This window comes from Hippocampus comes, unplaced genomic scaffold (genome assembly GCF_001891065.2).
Source record: "Hippocampus comes isolate QL1 unplaced genomic scaffold, H_comes_QL1_v1.1 scaffold129, whole genome shotgun sequence".
Lineage (NCBI taxonomy): Eukaryota > Metazoa > Chordata > Actinopteri > Syngnathiformes > Syngnathidae > Hippocampus > Hippocampus comes.
This window is the reverse complement of record NW_017805992.1, coordinates 601,150-620,491: the sequence shown is the minus strand read 5'-3', so window position 1 is coordinate 620,491 and position 19,342 is coordinate 601,150. Positions and strand designations below refer to the sequence as shown.

The 19,342-nt window shown below is 43.5% G+C and overlaps 3 protein-coding genes across 4 annotated transcripts in view; 2 read left to right on the top strand and 1 right to left on the bottom strand.

Annotated features, from left to right (window-relative positions):
* The first annotated feature begins 87 nt into the window (after positions 1 to 87).
* On the top strand, positions 88 to 5,119 carry bbs12 (Bardet-Biedl syndrome 12). Of its 2 annotated transcripts, XM_019892217.1 has the most exons (3): positions 88 to 156; positions 312 to 454; positions 3,193 to 5,119. In XM_019892217.1, exon 3 carries the CDS (start codon positions 3,205 to 3,207, stop codon positions 4,969 to 4,971), a length of 1,767 nt encoding a protein of 588 aa, XP_019747776.1. In that variant the 5' UTR covers positions 88 to 156; positions 312 to 454; positions 3,193 to 3,204; the 3' UTR covers positions 4,972 to 5,119. The 2 variants fall into 2 exon arrangements, with proteins under 2 accessions (XP_019747776.1, XP_019747774.1); XM_019892215.1 differs by having other exon boundaries at positions 88 to 454.
* Positions 5,120 to 8,198: 3,079 nt separating this feature from the next.
* Positions 8,199 to 16,035, top strand: fgf2 (fibroblast growth factor 2). Its single transcript, XM_019892204.1, has 4 exons — positions 8,199 to 8,570; positions 9,193 to 10,363; positions 13,715 to 13,818; positions 15,835 to 16,035. Exons 2-4 carry the CDS (start codon positions 10,189 to 10,191, stop codon positions 16,018 to 16,020), a joined length of 465 nt encoding a protein of 154 aa, XP_019747763.1. The 5' UTR covers positions 8,199 to 8,570; positions 9,193 to 10,188; the 3' UTR covers positions 16,021 to 16,035.
* A 1,562-nt stretch (positions 16,036 to 17,597) lies between these two features.
* nudt6 (nudix (nucleoside diphosphate linked moiety X)-type motif 6) overlaps positions 17,598 to 19,342 on the bottom strand; it is a 7,654-nt gene continuing 5,909 nt past the window's right edge. The window contains exons 4-5 of the mRNA XM_019892203.1: positions 18,636 to 18,690; positions 17,598 to 18,090 (exon numbers count right to left, since the gene is read on the bottom strand). Of these exons, the coding sequence (XP_019747762.1) occupies positions 17,717 to 18,090; positions 18,636 to 18,690 (429 nt within the window). The 3' untranslated portion in view covers positions 17,598 to 17,716. The remainder of the gene's footprint in view (positions 18,091 to 18,635; positions 18,691 to 19,342) is intronic.

Sequence of the window (19,342 nt, the reverse complement as noted above, 5' to 3'; positions counted from 1 at the left end):
TTCCCTTTTTTAACGTGAGAGCCAATAGAATCTCTTCTCTGGCCGTAGCGTATTCTTATCAGCCAATTGCAAAAGAAAGAAGGCGGGATGGATCGTTGAGGACCCTCCTTTGTCTCCCGAGTAACCAAGCAAATGGCGCAGGCGCATTAGTGGCAGGTAGGCCCACCAAAAGGGAAAATATTCGTGACAAACCGGTCATCTGAGTTTCGGTTGGGGTTACGAGTTACGCAAATGTCAGTCATCTACTGACTTACAGTGTGTCGCTTAAATAGTTGAACGAATGTCACTTGTTTTTGTTTTTTTGTAATAAGAAGTAGGAGGGATGTAACGTGGTCCGCCAATCGCTGTGGACCATCCTTTGTTCCCATAGCAACGAGGCAAACGACGCATGCGCACTCGTTACCAGAAATGAGAAGCCAACAATGGTCGGGGCAACACGCACGCCCGAAAGAAGGTATTTTCGTTCATAATTGAACAGTTCTTTAAGACTTAACGTGTAGTATATCCCGCGGCTTATTTCGCCGTTCACATGGTTGATTGTGCACAACTTTAGTTGTCAACAAATTGCCTTAATTCTTCGAAATAGTATGTTAGCCTAGCTTATACCATCATCTTCACGAATTTCGAATTTAATGTAAGGGTCTTTCTAGAATTGGAGGACTTTTTGGTTTCAAAATTATTGAAAATTAAACCATCACTTTTCTAATTTTCTGCTACATGTTCACAAATCATAGGTATTAATCTATCAAAGGCTTGATTAGCTCATCGTAGATCAATGGTACAGTTTTTATTTCATTTATTTGATGTATACAACGCTTTTCACTGTAATCACAGTAACAGGGTTGCAAATCCGGATTTATGGTAGCCTTTGCTCTGGAGTAGAAGATGGCTTTTTTAGCTAGCTGCCTGTTACTGCTGACCAATGGGACAAATTTACTGACACAATACTTAGGTATACAGTATAAGTAAAGAAAAAAAGAATCTTGTCTTATTCTGATCATATGCAAAACAGGTCTGCATGAGGTAGAATGAGACATTCAGTAAAGGCTAGTCATAAAAATGTGAAAAATAGAAGAGAGGACATACCGTTGCTTTCCCCATTCTTTTAGAAAACTGTTTGATGATATCAATTCCAGCCTATCATGTGATTCACTGCTTTCCTCTTCTTCTACCATGCTAAAAAAGGTCATGGCGACAGGGTTGCGTGCATGAAGTTATTTATTGTAAAGAGAAAATACATATGTTTTCGAGGGGGAAAACCCCCCCAAAATGTTTTGGTTAAAGTTGGAGTTTTAACCCTCCTGTTGTCCTCATTTTCTGTACACACCCTGTGTCCTCCGGATCAAAATGACCCATCTTCACTAAACCCCCCAAATAAGCAGCTTAATTGAATTTTAAACACCAAATTTCATATTGCTTGAAGAAACAACTTGTCCTTCACCACATTATGTGTGAAATAGTTCTCCCTCTTTACTTGTATTTCTATAGCTTAAGAAAAGGAAAAAAATGTGCGAAAATGAGTTATGGATGCATTTGTATTCATTCCAATGACTAAAGTTTCTTTTTTTTCCTCCAGTGAACTATTTAGGACAATACAATAAAGACAAAAATATGAAAAATAAGACAACCCATTCAACTAATTAGCACATGTAGCGCAGTGTGCAAGTGCACAGCCTTTGCAGATATATTTCTTTCACCTATAGCACACAGTATGTGTTTTACAGTCCTTCTTTTGAGGGCAGAACTGGCATTTCTTCCTCTTACTTGCCCTCGCTGGGGAAGTGGCTGTGGAAGGTGGATCATCAGGTTTCTCAGGAGCTCCTGTACGTTTTGTTCTGCATGCCTGCCTTGTTGGTTATATGCTGCTGAGCACCATGTTATTTTGCCATTTTTTGAAAGGAAAGTCTCTCTTTCAGCTTCAGGGATTTCTTCGTGTTCTGAAGATGATTCATCATGCTCTGGGTTATATTCCTCCCGATCTTCTTCTGATACATCCCCCACTTCCTCTTCTGAATCAGTTGTCTTGCTGGATAGCAGAAAAAATCAGCTCTAGAGCCTCTTCAATGTCATCACGCACACTCATGGCGTCAGCACAGAGAGAATTCGGAGTCCTGTCATCTGTAGCACCTTTATAACCCCTTGAAATCCACAAAAAAAAGAGTTCTGCCATATGCGAGAACGCCACCTATCTTGACTTGTTTATGTCTGCTACTGTCTTGTTCACGTGTTCTATTAATTGATCTGAGACACAACTAAAACATTGAAACATTCTATGGTGTGTAAATAACTTTGTGACCTTTATTTCAACTCTATTTGCCTCATGGGTCATTTTGACCCGAAGACCACCTTTGTACTTTTTTTTGTACAGCTTCCATGGAAATGTGAATAAAAACAACATTTAAATTTTTCTGCAGTTGGGGTCAATCTAGGAAAAGTCATAAAATTTCAAGTTAAAAAAATATCATTTAGGGGATTTTTGGGGCGTTTTTAACACAGTGACGGGTCATTTTGACCAGAGGACAACAGGAGGCTTAAGAGAGTAACGTCATACATGTGCAAATGACGTCTTTTTGACAAATTCAATTTTTGGGATAAACCATCACAGTGTGACAAGAATAAAGTTTTTTGGTTTGTTTTTTACATATTTTAGAAAAATTAAACAGTCATACACTTTTTTTGATTACATCTGCAATCTTATGAGAATAAATGTGTTATATGTTTTTGGGAAAACCAGTTAAACATTTTCAAGATTAAATTCGTAATTTTACCAGAGTGAAGTAATTGATTTCTATATGCTATAATATATTTTCATGATCAGAAGTCATAACAATAGATGAATAAAGTCAAATATTAGAGAGATCATTTTTGGTTGAAACTGATATATTTGAGGTGAAAGTTGGAATTTGATGAGAATAAAGTTGTGTGCTTGAGAAGCAGGAATATTTTCAAGATTAAAGTTGTAATCTGTTGAGAACAGTTGTCTATTTTTGAGGTAAAAGTAATATATTGTTGACTTTATGATTTAGATTAGAATAAGATATGAATTAAATTGAGACAATGAATCAAAATCTTGAAAATACACATCTTAATTCATGCAGAATTATGATTACAATCTTGTAGTGTAATATTTTCTTTTCTAATACTCTGTCTGGAAAAAAATTTCAAGCTTGTAATGTGTCTTTCTATTTTCAGGCCTGAGTAGTAATGCTGGGAAGCATGACAATAAACCAGCGACAACATGTGGGACTGCAGAAGCTGTCTGCAATTGCCGCCGTTGCACATTCCACGTTGGGACCCCGTAAAAAGTACAAGTTCATCCAGGATGAAGCTACTGGGGAATCGACTCTGGCCAGCTCGTGTTTGCGCATCCTGGACAACCTGGACCTGGCCACCTGTGCTGTCAGCCAGCTGGTTCACGAGACAGTTCGGGTGCACCACGAGGTTTATCGCACGGGGGCCGGATGCCTGCTGTTTTTCGCCGGAGCGTGGAGTCGGGCGGCGTTATTGTGCTTGCAGCAAGGGATTCCGACATCCCGTGTTGTTGCGGCCATGATTGAGGGGATGGACTTGTGCGTGGACGTTTGCAAAAAAAGCAGCGTGTCATTCGATGCTCTTTGTGTGTTGACTCGGAAACAAGTCACTGAGGCGCCATTAGAATCCAAAGTCATCAAAGAAAAAAGGCAATTAAAGCTGAGTCGCCATTTTTGCAACACCGAGCCTGAAACTATTTTAGTTCCGGAGCCTCGTCTTTCTGACGTCGCACACCTGGCAGCCGGACTGAGCCACGGCTGTAACAACGCAATGCGTTTAGTCATCGAAGCCAGTCGCATCCAGGCGAAAGTCATCCCGAATTCCGTGTTAGACGTGACAAAAGTGACCACTTGCGTGTTGCCAGGTTTACCAGAAGATGAGGCTCACGTTTGTTCGGGCTGCATCATTCTTCTCAATCCAGACCAGGCTTCTGTGGCGCATGACCTCAAGAACAAATCCATGAATGTCGTTCTTATCAGCGGAGATTTATCCCACTCCTATCGCCATCTCGGTTTTAACAGGCCCGCGGGCATCCAGTGTGTCGGCAACCAGTCGAATCTGTCCGATTTGAGCAAAGAGGAAGAGTGGATGGGAAAGGTCCTGGAACTGTTACAACACTTAGAAGTGGACGTGGTGCTTGTCAGTGGGCTCGTAAACGCAGCAGTGATTCAACGCTGTTCTCAGCGTCACATACTGGTAGTTGGAAAAGTTCGAGCGTCCGTTTTAAAAGAGATGGCCACTGCTACTCAAGCGACTCTGGTGACGTACGTCACGCTGTTGAGTAAGCGTTGCGTTGGCAAGGGTATCCAGGTTAGCATGTGGAGGGAAATCGGAAGCCACGAGGGGACGCCGTTAACCGCCATCAACCTTGATGCCGGCGGGAGCACCCGTTTGGTCACGGCCATCATCACCAGCCCCGTACACGGGAAGCTGCAGAGTCTGGAGGACCGATTTTGGGCTTGTGCCTATCGCGTGCACCATGCGCTGAAAGACAAAGCGGTGCTACCTGGCGCTGGAGTCACAGAGTTGTTTTGTATTCATTATCTGATGAAGAAAGTGGATGCGGAGAATCCCGGAGATGGCACTCGTGGTTCTAACCCCTACCTTGGTATTATCCTGCACCTCCTGGCGGACAGTTTTACGGAATACTTAGCTGCCGTGATGGCCAACTCCACCGGGATTTCACAAGTCAAAGCCAGGGCTGTGGTCAACCAGAAACTACAGGATGTTAACAGCATTTCTGCAGATTTCTCACAACTCATCTTGGACTCTGATGAGGGCATTCCCCCGTCCAAAGTTTTTGACAATCTTAGCGTCAAGCAGGAGTCATGGCGGAAAGCTTTGGATCTGGTTTTGCTTGTCTTGCAGACGGATGCCGAGATCATCACTGGTGTGGATGAAAGCAAGGATGGCAATCATGCACGACTCATGTTTTTATGACTGCAAGAAGAAAAGTGTTGTTGTTTTTTTGCAATGTAGACTGGACACCATTTGAACGAGCATGTAAGTATTAGATTGACCTTCTATGATTCTGTGGTGGCTTCAGCCATCCATTATGGCTGAGTCTGCTGGTCAGGCAGCATCTCAGCCCGGGACAGAGAGAGACTGGAACAACTGGTCAGGAGGACCAGCTCTGTCCTGGGCTGCTCCCTGGACACTCTGGAGGAGGTGGGCAACAGGAGGATGCTAGCTAAGCTAACAGCTATGGCGGACAGACCCTCTCACCCCCTCCAGGCCACCCTGACTGCACTCGGCAGCTCCTTCAGCCAGAGACTGATACACCCGCGCTGCAAGGAGAGGTACCGCCGCTCTTTCCTGCCGACTGCTGTCAGGCTACTGAATAAATGCACCTGAAAACCTGGACTCTCCCCCACTCACCCATTGTAAATAGCACAGCCACCTATGCAGCACATACACAGTTGCATATATGCTTATATCCTATATTTTGTGTTTTTATATTTCATTCTGTACTGTGTACAGTTCATTTAAAAATATATTTATTGCATGCAAATACTTGTTTTCTACTTTTTCTACTTCTTCCCTCCGAACTTTGCTGCTGTACATTGCAAATTTCTGCATTGTGAGACAATAAATGTTTAATTTATCTTATGAGTAGTTCTCAAACTGGGCTTCTCTGGATTTTCAGTTAGGTGTTTTGCAATTGAATGAATGTATTTTCCAGACTGTAAATCGCAGGGTTTTTTTTCATAGTTTGGCCAGGGGTGCGATTTATACTCTTGAGCGACTAATGTGTGAAATGATGAACACGTTTTGCGACTAATGTGTGAAATGATGAACACATTTTGTCATTTCACGTGTTATGTTCACATTGAACCGCAAGAGAGTGCTCGAGGCCCGTGTTAATAGTTTCCACATTGGCGGTCACTCTCTAAAAACAACTGACGATGATGACTCTTGACTGAAGTGACGTAGAAGAGGAAGCGTCGAGGATGAAGCTTTCTTCCATTGGATGATGTGAGTAGGAGTGTCACTGATTGTTTGGTAAACTTGTTAGCATGTTCTTTATGCTATCGATACCTGACTAAGCGTGTTCTTTATGCTATCGATAACATACCAGGCACGTTCTCTGTTCGTTGTTTATGCGTCATGTAACTTTAGCATATCGTACACTTGTTCAGCCTGTTGCTCTCTATTTTTATTTGTATTTGCCTTTCAAGATGACATGTCTTTTGTTGGTGTTGGATTTTATCAAATACATTTCCCCCCAAAATGCGACTTAAATGTGTGTGGTTTTTTTTCTTCATTATGCAGTTTATGGCTGGGGCGATTTATACTCGGGAGTGATTTATTGTTCGGAAAATACAGAACGTCACATTCCCCCTGCCTTAACTTTGGGACAATTATTCGTCACAAGCTTTGATGATTGTGACGTATCATCACAAAAATCAAAAGTGAAGGTGTGAATTTCTGTCTTTTTCAGAATAAAAGATGTCATGTTATGAGGATAAAGAAAAACTAAATTCAAATTCACAAGCTGCTTTCTAATTGCTATGACATGTTAGCGATACACGTGATAGTTATGTTCAAATAGTGTCAAGATTTGGGGAATGGAAGCGAAGGGGATCTTCCTCCGTCTGTCTAAAATAGTACTACCAATGTTTACCACATGGGGGAGACCAGATGGCTAGTTGAGGAAATTTGCCGACACATCAAGATCGGGAATGGTTGTTGAGAAGGAAGCATTCCATCCATCCATCCATACATCCGTCGATCAGTGACCTGGAGCCGATCCCAGCCGACGGTGGCACATCCTGGACTGGTCAGCAAGCATTCACACTTGTGGACAATTAAGTGTACCTAAAGTTTAAGTTTCTGGATTGTGAGAGGAATCCACAGTACGCTTAGAAATCCACGATAGTAGGGGGACAACATGCAAGTTCCACACAGGAAACCTTGAGCTGATGCTCAAATCCAGAACCTAAATGTGAGGCAGACGTCGTAACGACTCGTTTTGGAGTTGGAAAAAAACAAAAACAAATGAAAATTGGATGAGGATATTGAGGTCATCAATAAACGTGAATCAATGACAGAATTTTGACATGTTTTGGCTACGGGGATTGCTTGTGGATTCCCTTGGTTACGGGAGTTTTGGACAGGATGCCCACTGTCATGTTCCAAAATAAGGTTTAAAGGCGACACCTAAGGAGACTAGATGGAGGGTATTTAAACCCACCAGATGCAAACCATAAATCTTTGCCGCCACCTGAGGCACACATAACTTGTTAATCCGGAGACATAGAACACTTCTCTTTTCCCCCCCAGTGGCAGCTGTGAATCTTATTGTGGGTGACAAAAGCAGCTTCCATGTCTGCCTCAAAGTCAAAGGTTCTGGGTTTGAATATCTGCTTTCAGGGGAGTTTGACTCTCTGTGCTATTTGCGGATAATCTGGATTGATTAAAATTGTCTAGAGTTGTGAACGTGTGCGCGAATGCTTGGATATTATGGAATACTTTCTGTAGCGATACTGTTAGAGGAATCTATGAGCAAAATTGTATCATGTTTAAAGTTTCATTTAATTTGGGCACATCTAAACGTTTGGGTGCATATCCAGCACCCCCAAATGCCTGTACACAAAGGTGCCGGCCACCTGGCCGGAGGACGGTTGAAGTCCACAATTAGCACGTCAATGCAGGTGGGCAATCACAGGGGAGGGGGCGAAACTCGGTCACAAAAGGGGAATGAATAATTTGGGAACAGCGGTTGAACAACAAAAGACGAGTTGAGAACACCCGTCGCGCCCAGGCGACATTTGTCGTCCGCAAAGTCTGCAACATGTTAATTCGATGTAGACCAGACAGAAAAGGCGCCAACGTACTGGTGGTTCAAGTTTAAAAAACAGGTAACCAATCACCACCGAGGGGCCGGACCGGGGGTGCGGCATGCAAATATCGGGGGCAGTGGTTTTCTTGTATTTTGCATATGTTACAATAAAATGTCGAACTCTTGGAGGGCGGGACTCTGAGTGTGTGATCATCGGAGCAACTAAACCGTCGTTCGCTCTCAGAGATCCCCTCCCGCTGATATTGAAGACAATTTTCCCTGTGTGCCGAGTCATTTCTTTAACTTTGTCCGAGAAAATCTCTGACGACATGTTTTGGCTACGGGGATTGCTTGTGGATTCCCTTGGTTACGGGAGTTTTGGACAGGATGCCCACTGTCATGTTCCAAAATAAGGTTTAAAGGCGACACCTAAGGAGACTAGATGGAGGGTATTTAAACCCACCAGATGCAAACCATAAATCTTTGCCGCCACCTGAGGCACACATAACTTGTTAATCCGGAGACATAGAACACTTCTCTTTTCCCCCCCAGTGGCAGCTGTGAATCTTATTGTGGGTGACAAAAGCAGCTTCCATGTCTGCCTCAAAGTCAAAGGTTCTGGGTTTGAATATCTGCTTTCAGGGGAGTTTGACTCTCTGTGCTATTTGCGGATAATCTGGATTGATTAAAATTGTCTAGAGTTGTGAACGTGTGCGCGAATGCTTGGATATTATGGAATACTTTCTGTAGCGATACTGTTAGAGGAATCTATGAGCAAAATTGTATCATGTTTAAAGTTTCATTTAATTTGGGCACATCTAAACGTTTGGGTGCATATCCAGCACCCCCAAATGCCTGTACACAAAGGTGCCGGCCACCTGGCCGGAGGACGGTTGAAGTCCACAATTAGCACGTCAATGCAGGTGGGTGATCACAGGGGAGAGGGCGAAGCTCGGTCACAAAAGGGGAACGAATAATTTGGGAACCGCGGTTGAACAACAAAAGACGAGTTGAGAACACCCGTCGCGCCCAGGCGACATTGGCCATCCGCAAAGTCTGCAACATGTTAATTCGATGTAGACCAGACAGAAAAGGCGCCAACGTACTGGTGGTTCAAGTTTAAAAAACAGGTAACCAATCACCACCGAGGGGCCGGACCGGGGGTGCGGCATGCAAATATCGGGGGCAGTGGTTTTCTTGTATTTTGCATATGTTACAATAAAATGTCGAACTCTTGGAGGGCGGGACTCTGAGTGTGTGATCATCGGAGCAACTAAACCGTCGTTCGCTCTCAGAGATCCCCTCCCGCTGATATTGAAGACAATTTTCCCTGTGTGCCGAGTCATTTCTTTAACTTTGTCCGAGAAAATCTCTGACAGATACACAAAGTGAACTCCGGGAGGTAGTCACTGGGATACTAATTCTCTTCCCAGGCACTGATGTGGAATGTGGCATGTCAACAATAGTCCATCTCTAATTGATTTGTCTGGTATTGCCGAGTCTGTTTTTAGACAGCTTGATATTGTGCCACTGAGCTCAAGTAGATTACACATCACACATGCACGTTTGACTGGGTGCTTGTTTGTGGCGGGCGGGAGATCTGTCACCAAAATGAGCCCATCTGGAATTCAACTGATCCAGGATGGGTTTCAGATGTGGTTACATTTGCCCAGAAGCCCAAACCAATGAAAGGAAATAAAAAAACAAAAAACTCCACAAAGAACTCCACAACAAGTTCGGAACACCGTGAACCACTGAAATCAGATTGCCGCTCGAGCAGCCCGGCTGAATGAAAACACTGGTTCTGTTCACGTGGTTGAATGGTCACAGTGAAACGGTCCAAGATGAACCACTCCTCTGCCCCCAGCTCCGCTTTCTTGACGTCTGCGAATCGCAGAGCGCTAGTGGGCGTGAGCTTTACTATGCGTCGGCGCTCTTAGGGCGCATGCGAAATGAGGCCCGAATGGGGAAAGCTTTGGACTCAGATCTCAGGCAGCTGCTTTGATTAAACTACTACACAGGAAGGCGGCGAGAAGAAGAAGAAAAAAGAGGGTGAGGGGGTGCAGGGAGCGAGGCTACCATCCACCCCCTCAACTACAACACTCTAAACAGAAGGCAAGCGCATGGAAATTGCGGATTTGCCGACATTTTTCCAGCTCGCCGTGGAAACCTTCTGTTTGTGAATTTCAGTTGTCAAAAGGGCACTTGAGGCCCTTGCCACCAGCCTGTTCACACTGACCCCTGAGGTCTTTTGCGAGCCAGTCGGTGTGAAGCTCTGAGGAGGGGGGAGGAGGGAAGTTAGTGGGAGGCCACCGTGGGGCTCTTCCAGAAGGAGTCGGAGCAGTCGCCGTCTGAGAGAGGAGGAGGAGGAGGAGATGGCCACCGGAGATATCACCACGCTTCCCTCCACGCCTGAAGACGGTAGTGGTGGCTTTCCGCCCGGAACCTTCAAGGAACCCAAAAGGCTATACTGTAAGAATGGGGGCTTCTTCTTGCGGATCAAATCAGATGGGGGAGTGGACGGAATCCGGGAGAAGAGCGATCCCCACAGTAAGTCCCCGCTGTCTTTATTTTCTCCCTTAGCTCATACAAAGGTGTGAAGTTCCGGGAATGCAACGTCAAGTGTTCTGGAATCAATGGAACATTTCTGTATTTAGTAAATTGAGCTCGCCATGCTGACTCACATTTTCAGACGTCACACAAGACAACACAACACAAAAAGTCAGTGGGGGCGACTTCCTGATGACTAAGGCCTGCGGCCCCAAAAAAATTGAAGCTACATGAGGGCACTTTCACTTTCTAAAGAACACAGTTTACACAGTCCTCCTGAGTTACAAGGCATAAGCGGGCCTTGTTTGGTCCGCTACGCTGAATATTTTTAAACAGCCAACATTAGGAGAGACAGGGAGGCGCTCATCAAATGCCTCAGCAAAACAAAAATGTTTGGAAAATGTTTTGTTCCTGAGCCAGGCACCAAAACAAGTACCTTGATTTAGATGGTGTTCCGGAAGAGAGGAGCTCCCAAAGGCAATTAAATTGACCTTCGATAACAAGGTGTCACAACACTTTGAAATAGAAACCTGAGTACACAGGCGAGCGGATGTTTTCGAAGGACTGCTAGCATGGGGAGCTAATGAGTCGAGCTATTTCTCATCAATAGGATCATAGCAGTGCCCCATCAATGGTACTTTTGTTGAAGCATCAGAGACCTGCCAAATTTCGGGATTACATCACAGAACATTTACTAATGCCGAGATTATATTTCCCTGGTGCATTGATGCTACGGGTATGTGGCTGTACAAAGTTAAGGGAAATTACTATGGAACTGTTTCCTCTAAGTAACTCTTGGGTCACGGGGGCGTTGCACTTTTGGTGGCATGCGATTGGTTGAACGCCATTCACCTCAGAACTTAATTGCTCCAGTGACTTAGAGACCACATCCTTGAGTCCTGACCACAGCTTCCCGGGCAAATAAATAAATAAATAAATAAATAAATAAATATATGTGTGTATATGTGTATACACACACACACACACACACACACATTTATTAATCATACTAAGCAGGTTTACCGATGCGGGTGTGAAGGCACCTGGTCTGGGGTTCGAATTTACCGATGCAGGTACCTGGTCTGGTCAAAGTTCTCTCTCTTCAAACCTTTGTTGGATGCTTACGCTGAAATTTTGGAGGGTAAATGTCTTGATTTCCCTGCAGTCAACCACAAAAAATTAAGATGGACATGAAAACAGAATGCCAAATTTTGTAAAAACCCAACCACAGACACAATTTCTTTAAGTATTCTGTGGTCTGCCACATTCTTGTGATCTCATCCTGGTTCAAAAAACAAGACCTAACAGCTTAAAAACAGTCTAGGACAAAGGTCCCCAACCCCTGGACCGCGAACCGGTACCGGTCTGTGGGTCATTTGGTACCGGGCTGCACAGAAAGACTAAATAACTTACATTACTTCCGTTTTATTCATTTTGGAATCTGAAAGATGTTTTATTTTGAAAAAATTACCGGATTCTCTGTTACATTCGTGTGCAGTCTTGACTCAGGTAAAGGCACGCTTCTTGGTCACGTGATATGTTCCCGTGAAAATGAAATCCAGGAGCTAACAAAATGAGTAAAAAACAAACGTCTTTGGAAAGTTTCTTTGGGAAGGGGAAAGGCCCAGCCCGGAGACAGAAGAGGAGCCTACGACTTTCAAGAAAAAGAAGGCTCCATTTAATTAGTGCTGTCACGTGATTTAAAAAAAAAAGTGCGATTAATTAATTAGGATCTGTAATTAATTAATCTAATTAATCTATATTTTAATCTCATCTAAAAATTACTGAGAAAACCCCTATTTTTATTTTAAATTCGTTACATTATTGAGGCAGCTCAAAAGATAAACAAAAAAGTGGCATTATAAAGTATTTTATTGTTTTTCAGCAGACTTTGACAGATGCAGTCCTAGCCATTTATTTTCTGCTGTATTTGAGACTAGTCAAAGTCCTACCTGCAACCTTTAGTTTCGACCACGAGGGGGAATATCACTGTTTTATTTGTTTTTGTAAATCTCCAAAGAATTACAAAATAAAAATAAAATAGAACATCAGGTCCTTAGAAAGTGCTTAGGTTAACATATCAATAACAGTAAGAACAATTTTCTGAGCAATACAAGTACTTGCTTCAGATAATAAACAATAAAACAGACCCTTAAATCACAGTTCTGTAAGTTAGCACTTCAGAAATAACATTGTTCATCATGACAAACTAAAAGTGTTGAAATAAAAATCAATCACTTCTAGTAGTCTACAGAGGAGACATTAACTATGCCGCGTATGTGGGGTGTTCTCGAGTTTAATTTGCCAAAGAGCTTTGAATAGCTCGCTCGCTATATTGCTAACACTTTCGGTGCTAACGTTAGCTGGGGCTGCACTCGCGACTGGGTGCTTTGCATTGATGTGGGAGGCTAAATTTGAGCTGCTTCGGTGGTACGCACACTTCTTACAAATTAGGCACAACACTCTTCCTTTATCAATTGTGTCATCAAGGCATTTTTGGAATGTACATTTTCCGTTCATTATGCCAAGAACTCTCACATCCTGCTCCATTTTCACCTCTCCACTCCTCACCGCTGCTCACTAAACCCACCCAACTCCAATGGGAGCCTATCAGCTTCGGCTAAACTAGTCCCAACATAATGGCGGCCAATTAATGTCCGCTTCAGGCTGTGACTGACAGTTGTTTCTCCACCCTCAACAACTCGAACACAGGACGCCAACACATAAAAAGGGCTATTAGAAAAAGGCAACCCACCTACAGAAACAATAAAGGTAGAGATTAAAATCTAGATTAAAACGATTAAAAAATAAAAACGCAGTAATTGTTCTGTAATTAATCGCAATTAACGCGATAATTTGACAGCTCTACATTTAATAGACAGTATCAGGACTCCTACTTAAAAGAGGGATTTATCTCAACGGGAGATTCACACGCACCAAGCCCACTCTGCAGTCTGCGTTTGGTGAGACGTATTTTTCATGCACTTTGTATCTTATTTTGAAGGCTTGTTTAAACGTTACCGTAGTGACCACAGAGCGTTGCGGCCAGATAGGACGTTCCTCGTGTCATGATTCGTGTTTATTATTATGTTTAGAAAACACCACAGGTTTCATGCAGGTCATATCATATTATTTTGTTGTATTTATCTGGCCGTTGTATTTATCAGGCCGGTCCCTGAAGATATTGTCTGACATTAAACCGGTCCATGGGGCAAAAAAGTTTGGTGACCGCTGCTCTAGGAAACCTTTTAAATTGGTTTCTCATCGCATGTGTCTCGAGTCCCGAGCGTCATGTGCTTTCCTTGACATTTGCAGTCTGTGCCAAAGACATTTTTGTCTGTTCACCCCCAGTTACGCTTCAGCTGCAGGCCACATCGGTCGGCGAGGTGGTCATCAAGGGCGTTTGTGCCAACCGCTACCTGGCCATGAACAGAGACGGACGACTGTTTGGAGCGGTGAGTGGACCACGCCTGCTGTCTTTTGTCACGCCGGTTATTTCTTTAACTGTGGATTGTCCGGTTGGCTGGCTTCTATCATAAATAGAGCAGTTTGAATTACTTGACACAGGTTTTATGAAATTTGCTAGCCAAGCCCCATTTACATGCCAGGGTGAGTAGTTCAAATGAAATATCTCGTTGCTGGTATTGAACATCTTTAGAAAGCCTGCGCTAGTTTCTGTCATAATTACTGCACATTTTCACCACAATTCAAAATATCGCTCGAGCATAAGTTTTCAACTCTTTCGGTTGTAAGGCACTATTCACAGTTCAGTCAATAGGCAACAATGTTTGAAAATTGGGATGATAGAGATTTTGAGACACTGGAATGTCCTATTGTGCAGAACTGAAACAAAGGGGAAATGGGGAAATGAGTTTATTCAGAAAAAAGAATGACGTTGCAGGTTTGCAATAGAGTGGAATCCCTTAATATTCGCAGATCATGTTTACACATTATTTAGCATGTCAAAGTGATACATCTCCATGGAGAAACAAGTTTTCTTTGTCAAGTCAACTTTATTGCCAAATATGCTCTATGTGAAACATACAGCACAGATGAAATTTCTTTCCTCTCAACCACAGTGCAACCACAGGAGAGAGAGGAGCCACTGCGGGTACCCGCGCCGCTATCAACAGAACAGTTAACATAAAATGACAAAATAATACAACACAACACATAAGACACAGACAGTCATGCAATTTCAACCACTTTTCTGCAGACGCTTTGTTCTTTGAAGCAGTTCTAGATGAAAGAGGAGCGAATCAAAGTGTACTTTCACCAGTGGATCAAAGCCGTCATGCTGAAAACGTGCACACGTCTGCTACAAGCTAAGTTTGAAAGCAAACAAGAAGCGAGATTGGCTAACATCTCCTGTCCCATGTAAATCCGCTTCAATTCCAAGCCGCGACTCCCAGTTCCACATACGCATCGTCGCTCTGCGCTGACACTCGTTTCTTCTCATCGTCGGTTCCACAAGCCATCCATCCATCAAGCCAGCCACAGACTGTCCAACATTACCGACATTCCCGCTGAACAAAGCGGGGCTGTGAAAAATGCTGCCCATTTCAGGCGCAAAAAACGCAAGCCACCGGGGCTGTCTAGCAATGACAGTCAGATGGCGCCAACATTCCTCCCAATCAAAATCAGTGCTGGTACACGCGTGCTGCCGAGAAGGCGCAACCTCCAAGCACAGATTTTTCTCCTTTGACAAATGTCGTGGCCAAATAATGCTGAAAACAATCTACATCAGGTTCACACGTAACAACAAACACCATGTGACAAAACACAAAAACAACAAAAAAGCAAGGCTCTTGAAGTGCACTTGCCGACGGCTGCCTACTCGGGTGCCATCTTGGAAAAAAAAAAAACAAGTTTAGCTCAGGCTGTGTGTGAAAGTTAAATACGATTCATTGGACACGTGCACTTTGGGTGCATTTATTTTTTAATCCATGTATTATTTATCAATTATTATTAGGTTTTTTTCAAGATAATGTATGATTACTTTGACATAATGTTAAACTTGTTTTAGGATCACACTTTGTGGTATATTTATGGTTTTACCTATTAACCCTTTCAGGCACGGAGCTTACTACAGTGGAAAGCTTATCGTGTTATCAGGTTACAGGATGCATGAAAGGGTTAATACAAGCAAATATAAACTTTTTTGGGGTCAATGCTCACATTTTTATGATATTCGTAGTAAAATTCTACCCCTTTCCCGGGGTATTACAGTACAGTCCTCAGTTCACTTCAACATAACTGAATGGTAAACCGTCAGTCTGCAGTGTATTACCAGTACTATCAATTGTTGTAATTCAGTCCTTTGACTGCTGGGTTTTATGGTGCGGAAACAATTGTCTGTCTCTCTATATTTGCCCTGTGAATGACTGATGACCAGTCATTTCCCCTGAAGTCAGGGTAAAATACGCAGAAAACGGATGGGCATTGTAATACCTCTCTGTCTTCGTCCTCAGAGACGAGCGACCGAGGAATGTTATTTTTTGGAGCGGCTGGAGAGCAACAACTACAACACGTACCGCTCCAGGAAGTACCCCGGCATGTATGTGGCGCTGAAGCGGACCGGCCAGTACAAATCTGGAAGCAAAACTGGACCGGGTCAGAAAGCCATCCTCTTCCTCCCGATGTCTGCCAAGAGCTAAGATGGGACAAATTACAGTCATTTTTATGTCTTATGGTGTGATGGCAGTGAAGCTATGTCGCCACTGTCCGAAAGAAGTTGCTGTGATCATTTTACAACTGTTACGTCTTATTATTCCGACACACCTTGATTTATATTTGTATATTTTTTTTCCCATCAATCCTAAGAGCGTGAAGAGAACTAGATGGCTTGCTGAAGAGGATTTGGGATTATACTTTACATCATAGGATTTTCTTTCAGATTAAGCCTTTCAACACAAGGTGTCTTGGAGAAAGACGTTGCCAAAAAAAAAAAAAGGGGGGGGGGGTGGGGGGCGGGGGGCATTTCAAACACTTTAAATGAAACCTCAAGCCTGTGTTTCACTTTCCGATGCATCTTCCCGAGGCATCTTATTGCATTTGTGCCGCATTGGAGCAGAATGGGGGGGGCTGGGGGTCGGGGGGCATTTCAAACACTTTAAATGAAACCTCAAGCCTGTGTTTCACTTTCCGATGCATCTTCCCGAGGCATCTTATTGCATTTGTGCCGCATTGGAGCAGAATGAAAACCAATGCAAGACAAGTGACGTGAAAGAGGTTCAGTGTAGCCCGACGTCAATCAAAGACGATGGAGATGCTGTAGTTAGCTTTGGCAAGTCAGCCCGTTTGTAATAACGCAACATTCAAAGCTAAGGATATGAACTTGTGAGGCACAGAGGTAAAACTTCCTCGTCCCAACTTGGCAAATTTGACCGTACATTCAAGATCCAAGTTTCTTGGAGACATGAACATTGACCGTCGGAGATAGAGACTATGCTTTTTTTTTTGTCCATATTTTTTGTGAATCAAACACAATTCACAATTTTATTGGAATTGTTTCCAAATGTGGTGCCTTTGTAATGATACTTCAAATGTTCAAGAAGGCTAGCCAGGGTTTTTTTCGCTCATCTTGAAAAGATGACAGCTAGCAAAAGTCTTTGCGGACTCTAAAAATAATTTCTTTACATTCAGGCACACGTGTCGCCTTCTTTTTCAACTTGTAATTGTCATACATGTATTTGTCTTCCTGACTATGCATATTGAGGTTTTTGTTGGTTCAAATTGAAAGGTTGATAAGTGGCAGAATCGGTTTCATAGACTTTATTGCATCTTGCAATCAACTTGGAGAGCCCCCGGAATTTCGGCCTGTGTTATTGGTAGATATCTGAACTGAAACTTATCAGCCAATTAGAGAAGGCTTCCCCCAAATAGTAGACAAAGCTTAAGGGTCAATGAGATGCTGGGAAATAAGGAAGTTATCCTGTTTCACTCAAATTTAAAATTGTTTTTTTGGACCTGCTTTATGGAGAGGCGACATAGGCCATTTTTCCCCAACAATAAAAACTCAATTTCTGTGCAACCCATCATCCGATTATCTAAATTCTTGGTTTAGTGGAATCAGCATTTCGACTGACTGTCATTTTGATGGTAAAATACAAACGCAGAGGATAGTCATAGGTGTTTGCCAAGTTGGGACGACAGTGGGATTGGGCTGTTTGGTGGAAAGCTGAGGTCACGGCTGGTTGTCAAATGCACTGTTCCCAGTCTGTTATCTTCTCAAAAATAAAACCCACTGAAAAACAGTATGTGTAGTAGGTAGTAGTGGTCCAGTCATAAATAGGAGAGAGTGCTCCCCAAGAACACTGGAGCCAGGCCAGGTCCTTGCATTGTTTGTTATAGCTAAGATGAAGGAATCTGTCGATGGTAGAGCTGGTAAAACATCCCAGAGTAGACGGCGGGCAGCTCCTCCATGGCGAGGTCGATGCTCTCGAACCCGCGCTCCAGCCCGTGCAGCAGCAGCCTGGCCACCCGAGACGTGATGGGCGTGGTGTCGGCGGTACGCGCCAGCTCGGCAAGGCTCAGCCACTCACAGCGCTCGCACTCGCGTGTGCAGAAATGGATGTCGTAGCTGAGCGGTCTGAGGCGGCAGATGACGTATATGTCGGACATGCCGAAGGCGCCCGGGTGGTTGTGCTGCTGACGGATGCTCAGTAGAGATCGGAACTCGGACCGGATCCCCGTTTCTTCCAAGACTTCGCGCACCGCTGTCACTCCTGGGAAGGATTCGGTGTTGCGGATTAACGTGAAGTACCGACAACGATAGTAAAGCTGCTTTTCTCTCTTTGTGTGCACTTCAAATTCATGTGCAGTGAATCACAGATTCTCAAATTTTGGGGGTCTGACAACCACTGACGACGAAAGGTTTGAACTCCATTAAGATGGCACTGTTTCTGTGTCCAAATTGGTAGGCTGTGTCCTTCAGAGGCTGAATTTGAAGGCATCATGGTGTAACTTCCATGCACCTCAACCTCACGCGAGTGTCCAAATTCAAGCGGCCTTCCAGTCTAGCCTTCAAATCTGGCCTTTGTTCCCATGGAGACGGGTCCCGAGTGAAGGCTGCTTTGGGGCATCTCTTCTCTCAGCCAAGCGCATCGCCGTCTCTTGCGGCGGTACAGAAGAGAGTCAAGTGAGAGGCACTCAGCCTGTCCAAATTGGCGACGGTTTATGCGGCCCATGGTGGCGACATCAGGAGGAGCCTTCGAAGGACGCAGCTTACCAATTTCGACACACCTTGTGCTTGTGCCAACTTGTCACTCACCAATATTCTCGCCGGGATCCGACAACCCGCCGGGGAACTTCCAGGCATTTTTCGTCTAATTAAAAAAAAAAAAAAAGACAAGTTTGACATTTTTTATATATATATTTAGCAATAACTATTTCATAGATGAACTGCATTTCAAGTATATTTCAAGTGCACCGTTTTTGTCATCACAGTGGAGGCGAAGTTTAATTTTCAGCCTATCATAAAAAAATTTATCTGAGATTATTGTACTCAATCAGCACAAAAAGAGATCAAGGGAAGAACCTAACTGGTTCTCAATGACCCGAACGCAAGCTCGCAACATGTATTTGTAAAAGTACATTTACTTGTCAAGCTTTCTGCCATTTCCGTTCTCCATATGGACAAGAACCATATTTGAAGGTTTGTTCATTTGCAGACATTTGTCTGAAAATGTACGTGAGGATGCATTTCATGAAAATATCACAACAGAATCCATTTTTCCCCCTCTTGTTACAGCTTCTTGCAAGCCAATAATATTTAGTCGCTTAAAAAGAAAAAAAACATTCAAAAATGTTGTTTTAGGTGCAGTAACATGATTTTGTGTCATTGACTTGAGAAGGGTGATGCAGTGAAATGTGTGATTTTCAACAACAACAAAAAAAAGGTTCACCACTTAATCCTTGATATTTAATAATGACAGAATGCTGCTGGTTAAATCAGGGGTCTCCAACCGCCGGTCCGAG